At 43.2% G+C, this 8,147-nt stretch overlaps 1 protein-coding gene across 2 annotated transcripts in view; it reads right to left on the bottom strand.

Annotated features, from left to right (window-relative positions):
- Window positions 1-6,113, bottom strand: part of eeig1b (estrogen-induced osteoclastogenesis regulator 1b) — a 32,173-nt gene extending 26,060 nt beyond the window's left edge. The window contains exons 1-3 of one of the 2 annotated variants that reach the window (XM_028974401.1): window positions 5,951-6,113; window positions 5,682-5,713; window positions 5,311-5,586 (exon numbers count right to left, since the gene is read on the bottom strand). In XM_028974401.1, the coding sequence (XP_028830234.1) occupies window positions 5,311-5,456 (146 nt within the window). In that variant the 5' untranslated portion in view covers window positions 5,457-5,586; window positions 5,682-5,713; window positions 5,951-6,113. The remainder of the gene's footprint in view (window positions 1-5,310; window positions 5,587-5,681; window positions 5,714-5,950) is intronic. The other variant, XM_028974402.1, reaches the window with a different exon arrangement.
- Window positions 6,114-8,147: the final 2,034 nt, after the last annotated feature.

Genomic DNA, 8,147 nt, shown 5'->3' on the forward strand with positions numbered 1-8,147 from the left:
TGTCACAGTTAAATAAGAACACAAATAGAGATCTCCTCCCTAAGACACGTAGGTGTTTCATTCCTACATCCAAGGAAGAATAAAGTCCATTCAATCATGAATGGTGAAATATTAAATTCTTGCAACATGATAAATTGATAAAAAGAGAGACACTACAGAGGCTAAAGATCTGTCAAAGGATCAGTTCCACCTGCTCCTGACTCTAGGGCTACCTGAGCCTCTTCTGATTCCATTAAGATACTAGAATGGGCAGAGAAGCTGTAATCCAAATCTTAATCTCAATCTGTTGTGGACACCAGTCCTTGATGCTAGAGAACAGGAAAAAACATAGTCAAGAAAATAAAAGGATGAGAAAGCCTTAACTTGTCTTGTATGCATTCCTAAAAGTTAATGCGTGTGCATGCGTGCGCGCACACACACACACACACACACACACACAGTCTCTCTATACACAAGCCCGTTTTCCCCCCAGCACTGGAATTTATGGAATGAAACACTGGATCTCTCCCAATCTGCCACGTTCAATCTCAACCACATGGAGCAGATAAAACTGCCTTCTCCCTCCAGCTACATGAAGGACCACTTACAAATGCAAAAAAAAAAAAAAAATCATAAATAATGGAATACTAGCAATTAGAAGCAATGTCTGACACCCCATCACTTGCACGACCAGGGAGCATTGCAGATTTGTCTTTCTGACTAATGAATTCTGCATGAATAAGGCATGAAGCCCACCTGCATTTGGGCATGACAGCTCTTGAGACATAAGGAACCCACTGCAGGTATTGCAACAGCATTTTTGGGGTAATACATTTGTGACATGCATCAGGGTCTTATTGGGATATACAAAAGTGTCATTTTTTTCCCCCTAAATTCTGTTTTTCTCCACTTCTGAATTCCATGTTTTCCATTTTAAAATATTTACTCCCTTAAAAACTGTGTGATTATGGAGTATGTGGGGGGATAACTTGCAATTTGACAAATCACATTTAATAACTGTTTAATAAAGCGCTTGGGCATTTACTCTTTGCTTTTGTAAACCATTTATGTAATTTATGTGCATTTGATGCAAAGAACTATTTTGCAATTTTACAAATTACACACACCTAACCTCAGCATAAAAAAACCATATCAAATAAATAAACATTAGGTAGACCTGGAATACAAAAAAAAAAGTGCCCACTTTCATAATAAACTGGAATTATGATAAAAGTTTTTTTCAAAACCAGCTGATTTTGTTTGCATGACCAAAAGGCTGGTGTGACTGGCTTGCGCTACTTTACTTATTTTCTCCGTTTCTGATATTTCTGATTAGTTTTTGACTAAGTGGTTGTCACATATGTTCTTACAAAAGAGCCAAGACAAAATGTTGCACATGTGCGCGTATGTGTGCAAATGAAGGCGGGCACTGGAAACACATGTAGTGGGCTGCATTGGCCAAAAAAAAATGCCAATTATACACAATTGAGTGTTTTATAGCGGATTCAGTTTTATTTGATGTATTCCTTGATTCGGTCAGTGTTTTAATGTCATGGAAATCAAAGGGGCAAACACAAAAATCAGACATCTAGATCTGAATGAATACTCTTATTCAATATTTCGTTCTTTATATAGCTGAATGCTCTCACAACAAAGTCACACAAAAATAATTGATGGAGATCAAATGTATAAACACATGTAGGCCTGGATTTTGGGTCACATCCAAAAATTGGAAAGTGGAAAAATGGCTACTGGCTGATTCAACTTTTATGTAATGTCCTTAAATCAAGTAAAAAATGAGGCTCAGTAGGGTGTGTGGCCTCCCTACAATGCCTGGACATGCTCCTGATGAGGTGGCGGATGGTCTCTTGAGGGATCTCCTCCCAGACCCGGTGGATGGAGCGAGACATGATGTCTCAGATGTGCTCAATTAAATTCACGTCTGGGGAACGAGCAGGTCAGTCCATAGCATCAATGCCTTAGTCTTGCAGGAACTGCTGCCACATGAGGTCTAGCATTGTCTTGCATTAGGAGGAACCCAGGGCCTGAGGATCTCATCTCAGTACCTAATGACAGTCAGGCCACCTCTGGTGAGTGCATGGAGGGTTGTGCAGCCCCCAAAGAAATGCCACCCCACACCATTACTGTTGATAACACCCTCATAGAGTCTGTTTCTGACCATTTGAGCAGACACATGCACATTGGGGCCTGCTGGAGGTCATTTAGCAGGGCTCTGGCAGTGCTCCTTCTGTTCTTCCTTGCACATAGGCGGAGGTTGTGGCCCTCCTACTGCGTCCTCCACATCTCCTGGTAGAGTCTCCATAGTCTAGGCACTACGCTGCCACAGCTCACATTGATGTGCCATCCTGGATGAGCTGCACTACCTGAGCCACTTGTGTGGGTTGTAGACGCCATCTTATACTACCACTAGAGTGAAAGCACCTCCAGCATTCAAAAGTGAGCAAAACATCAGCCAGAAAAGCACAGGAACTGAGAAGTGGTCTGTGGTCACCACCTGCAGAACCACACCTTTATTGGGGATGTCATGCTAATCGGCTGTAATTTCCACCTTTTGTCTATTCTATTTGCACAACAGCATGTGAAGTTGATTTTGTGTTGCTTCCTAAGTGGACAGTTTGATTTCACAAAAAGAGTTACATTGTGTTGTTTAAGTGTTTATTTTTTAGCAGTGTAGCTTCATCACTCTCACCTGTGAAAAGAGAGCAGCGAACAGGGCAGTGAAGAGGAGAGAAGCAGGTCTGCAACTATAACACTTCACCAGCGTTTCATGATGGAACATACAGGGTTGAGGGTCCCCGGACAGACACACTGACACTAAGTGCATAAACAGCTAACCGCTAAAAAAAAAAAGCTAATGTAACAGAAACAATTCTATAATATACAAGGATTTACACTGCAAGACCAGTCTAGAACTAAAATAAATCCATGAACAAAGAATTTAGAAGGTTTTGTAATGTGCACAGATCATATATTTAATAACATACACTTAGTTGCTTCCTAATGGGTTTATGGACAAAAGCACACCGCACTTCTATACTTATTGGTCCCCTGCAATGTCTACAGAAGTACAAGTTCACCAGTCAGTGCCTCACAAACACAAATACTTCATGTCTCTGCAGTGAAGAAGAGTCCCCTTAAAATGTCATGGCTAAAGTAACTAAATCTTGCATTCAATCAGAAAATGCAAAAATTCCTCTCAAGAATTGTCCTCATTCATTATTGGTTTCAAACTAATAACTCATGGCACTAGTACAGAAAGTGATAACGAAAAACAACATTTATGAAAGTAGATGAAAGAAACTTTCCTAAATGATAAAATTACCAGCTGTTAAACCCCACAGTCGTGCACTGCACTGTTTTGGAAAATGAATCATGAGGTGTTGGAAAACATGAACAGATGAGTCTCAGGGTACATGGGAAATGTAGGCCAGGGAATGTCAGGATGAGCAGAATATTGAGCTGAAATTTGGACTGCGCATGCGTACTCAGACAGCCACCATGGCATGGCCTAAACCGAACCAGTCCAAAATGGGTTTCCTCTACAAATAGTGTAGCGACAAGCGGCCTATAGAAGTTGAGGGGGCATTCGCAGAAATTACCATCAACACCATTCACAAATCATGTTTGGCATGTCCACGTTTTTACCCCAGAAAGAAAATATGAAATGAACCCACCAAAATACATTGGTGCTCATTTTTACATCCAATTGCAGAGCCACTGCAATGCTTTGCATGTTTGGAAGCCATGACTTCGGTATAGATAATGTTTTAGGGGAGGGGTGGGAAATTCTCACCCCCGAAAGCATGGAAAACGGGAGGTAACCTTTCCTGTTATGATGACACACCTATCGCCGTTTCTAGCCACTGCCACTCAAAATGAAAATTTCATGATAAGTTTATCTTAAAATGTCCCCTATTTATAAAACGGATATGAACATGACACACTAGGCTGTGTAGTCACCACCCTGCATTAAATGGGACGAACACACAACAGTGTCAGCAGCAGTGATCTACGAGCATGCGAGTGAGGGTCAACCTATTTATATAAAAAAAAAAAAAAAAAAAAAAACAATAAACACAAAGCTCCAGTGAGCTCCTTTCCACATTTCCCGAGGATCATCCACAGCCTGAGGGAGCAGGTGGCCTCCCAACCAGCCCTAACATGTCATCTTTTCAAAAATTAAACTACTGAAGTCCACTGAAGAAGACATGAATAGAGAAAGACAAGAAAATGCAACAAGAGAATGAGGGATATGGGTGGGAGGAGAGGAAAAAGTGAAAACACTGTGGCTTCATCAGACAAATACCCTTCTGTCTGCTGTACACGGCGCCTGGCACGTAGTGGCAATGTGGCCATGTGATGGCACACTCATTCCAGAAAGGCAAATTCCTCCGGGAAAGAGGGAATATAAAACCAACAAATTTCAACTCGAGCTAATAAACAGCAGCACCGCTGACCAAGACAGAATATGTACAGAGCATGAAACATCTACACGCTTTCCCACAAGCCCCTGCTCAGGAGAACCTCTGCGTACTGTTAGCCTCTTCATGTTCATATGCAAAGCACCCCCTCCAACCACAACAGAAAGCTGCGGCACCTGCGCCTGTGGGCCCGAAACAAAGCAGCGGGCCTGCTCGCCGCTCTTCCTATCGAGAGTGGGCGCCGTGTGGAGAACAACGAGTCCTCCTTGTCTTCTGACTGCCCAGTCCTACCCAAAGTAGCGCCGAGACGACACAATGAAACCTTCATCGCTTTTGTGATGTTTCTGGGTCCAGTCCAAGTCACTAACTGAACAGGGAACATTGCTGATGCCGGTCCTAATTACAACGTAATTGGAACTGTGAACAGTGAAGAGACTATGTCTGATACCTTGACATTTGTGATGCACCACCCAATGGCAATCAATCAACAGCGTACAGCAGAACGGTTTCAGACAAAAGGCATGGGTTAACACAGCCTTCATGTAATCACACCCTTTAACCTCGACAGTGCAGGTTCCAAGGATCCAAAGGGCACGAAGTCTGTTGGGCAATGAAATCCTGGTCTTGGCCCAGGCAGCTAGTGCACTACATGAGGTTTCTTGCAACTTTTGTTCTCTCAAGCTTGTAGGGACTTAAAATAAATAATTAAAAAAAAGTTTCCCTAAACCGGATTAGATAAAATGCAATCTGTGAGGTCTTATTCACACCAGTCGCACACAGACACGTATCTTGTGATGGCCAAGAAAAACAAGATCCACCCTTGAGAACAAAAACGTAATAGATTTTTAAAAATGATTATATTGCTTATACGTTGCGAATTTAAATTTACCTGGAAGAGGATATTGAGAAGTCGCCCCCGTCCAACAGTCGGATTTTGCAGAAGAGCATCCCGTTGACGAACGGCACCGCCGTCAGCTCCTCCAGAGTGAAATGGGTCTGAAACTTGAACTTCTTTTTCTTCGCCAGAAACGCCATTTGCGCGCGGAGCGGCGGGCGCCGACGGGACGAGTCTCGACGTTTTTACAGCAGGCGAGTTAATCTGGAGCCTGGAAATCTTTCTTCGGTGGCCTGTCTTGGTTCAGCATCTCTTTCGCTTCGCCAGCACCTGCAGAGAGAAACGCACGTCGTGGAGGCGTCGAGTAAAGCGCGTCGCGGTGCAAGGTAGCGGCGGCGCGTAAAAAAAAAAAAAATCGGTTTTACCTCAGAAAATGCAAACGAGCTCGTCCCTGCCCCTGAGCAGAAAACACACACACACACACACACACTTTTAAACATGCGCATTAATTCCGCGCATTAATTTGGCATGTCGGCGCAAAATGTCCTACAATCGTGTAATTATCACAGCGACTTCGGGAAAACTTCGGCTTCGAGTTAACATTCGTTATATGTTCGGCTTAAGTGGTATTTAGCGTCACAGAACAGCGTGGTAAAAAAAAAAAAAAAAAAAAGAGATTTCTGTTCTCGCTTACCGTCCCGCCAAAAGCCGACGACACCGGGATTTGGGCGAACGACGGGAGTGCGGTGCGCTCCGGGAGTAGCGCCGGGCTGATTTAAAGCCACCTCCGGCGTGGAGTCCGACCCTCCGCTCACAGGCGCCGCCTTCGCTGCGGGGACGCCCGGGGTTCCTTGAATCCCGACCGTCTTCTGCGGCCACGCTCTGAAACCGTGGCTTCTATGTTGCCAGGTTCGCGTGTATTCAACGATGTTTCGCGGTGTTGGAGTGGCGCGATTCTGTGTGCCGGTTTCCACGAACTGATAGATATTTTGTGACTTCTTAGCTTCTCTGTGGTTGTCGTATGTTTTAATGGACAAAAATCTGACACTCCAAGAATTTCAGGAAATCTGTTCTCTGTCTACCACTGTCAAAATCTCACCTCAGCCGCACATTATACAAAGAGACATGTTTTTTGGTGGCTCTTTCTTCATCTGGCAACCCCGACTTTAACACGAACCAGCTGGGCCTGCTGTCAGGGCGAAAGGAAAGTCTTTTGCTCAACATTTAAGCAACATTTAAATTGCAGAATATGAATATATTTGAATTGAGAGGAACACGCCCCTTCGTTTTCGGAAACGTTATCAGGCTGGCAGCTAGATTTGTGCCGTACATTATAGACCAAGTTTTCCAAAGGACCTATTCATAGCCATTGAAACATGTGTTGTCTCAAATGATCCAGTAGCATTTTCGTGGACAAATAAAACCAAATGGCAACTTAGCAAAAGTAACACTGAGCACGCTTGGTGCTGGGCCCAGTTCGATATAGTCCTAGGCCGCCATCTGGTGGAAAAGCTGTAGAACCGCGGTAAAGCGTGATCAGCAGATTTCAGATAAAGGCAATAATTTGGTCCAACCAATATAACACGACAGGCGCCCGGGGAGCAGTGTGTGGCGACGTTGCTTTGCTCAGTGGCACCTTGGCGGCGCGGGATTTGAACCGGCAACCTTCTGTTTACAGATCCGCTTCCTTACCCGCTAGGCCACCACTGCCCCAACTGGTCGGAATTTTTGTCCACACCTCAGACTAGCGTCCGTTTTATGATAGAAATTAAATGTGCTGTGCTGTGTATCACAATGACAATCACTTCACTTTCATGTGGTATTTTTGCTATCTGGCAAAGCGGCAGTGGAGAGCCAACAAGCAAAAATGCTGGTGGTCCTCTCACGTTGTAAGTCGCTCTGGATAAGGGCGTCTGCCAAATGCCTTAAATGTAAATGTAAATCAAGTTGATCTATTTATTTATTTGGACAGAGATCTTGACAATTGAATACAGTTTTTGAGCAGACAGCTACTCAAGATCAGAAGAATTTATAAGGATATTTCTGTAATTTTGTGAGGTTTGTGGATGGGTGTTGGTTTCCGTGGACAGGATTTGGACCCATGGAGCTGAGCTGAATTGCCACAATGTTCCATTAGAGACTGCACTGGCATTTTCACAACCATATTCCACTCACCTACACTGTATTGCTCAAAGTACTTGAATTCCTGTGTTTCCATCACGTCCATGGCCACAGGTGCATTGTGTGAGGGTTTTCTGTGGAAAGGTCAAGGTTTGTATTTTTTGAATGATTGTTATTAGTATATTATCATATTGCCTAAAATTATTGTACATATGAAAGTGAAGTGATTGTCACTTGTGATACACAGCAGCACAGCATATGGTGCACACAGTGAAATTTGTCCTCTGCGTTTAACCCATCACCCTTGGTGAGCAGTGGGCAGCCATGACAGGCGCCCGGGGAGCAGTGTGTGGGGATGGTGCTTTGCTCAGTGACACCTTGGCAGATCAAGATTCGAACCAGCAACCTTCTGATTATGGGGCCGCTTCCTGAACCACTAGGCCACCACTGCCCCCTGCGTTGTATGTTTTTGTGTCTTAAAAATTTGCAATTGTCAATCAATATTAAATATTGAATTTGAAATACTCTCATGCCACATCAAATATAATAATTATTGTTGTTTTTGCTTTTTTCAAGGTGGGGTATGTATTAAAAATCCTTATTGAATTCTAATTCATATTCTAATTCTAACTAATCATATCACAGGTAATAATAATAATTATTAATATTTCTTAAATTAATAATTAATTCATTCATCTGAATGAGGGCATTAACACATACTTGACACTCACGATATGCTGCTGATGTTTCATTGTTGACTGTGCAATATG

This window comes from Denticeps clupeoides, chromosome 3, assembly GCF_900700375.1.
Source record: "Denticeps clupeoides chromosome 3, fDenClu1.1, whole genome shotgun sequence".
Classification (NCBI taxonomy): domain Eukaryota; kingdom Metazoa; phylum Chordata; class Actinopteri; order Clupeiformes; family Denticipitidae; genus Denticeps; species Denticeps clupeoides.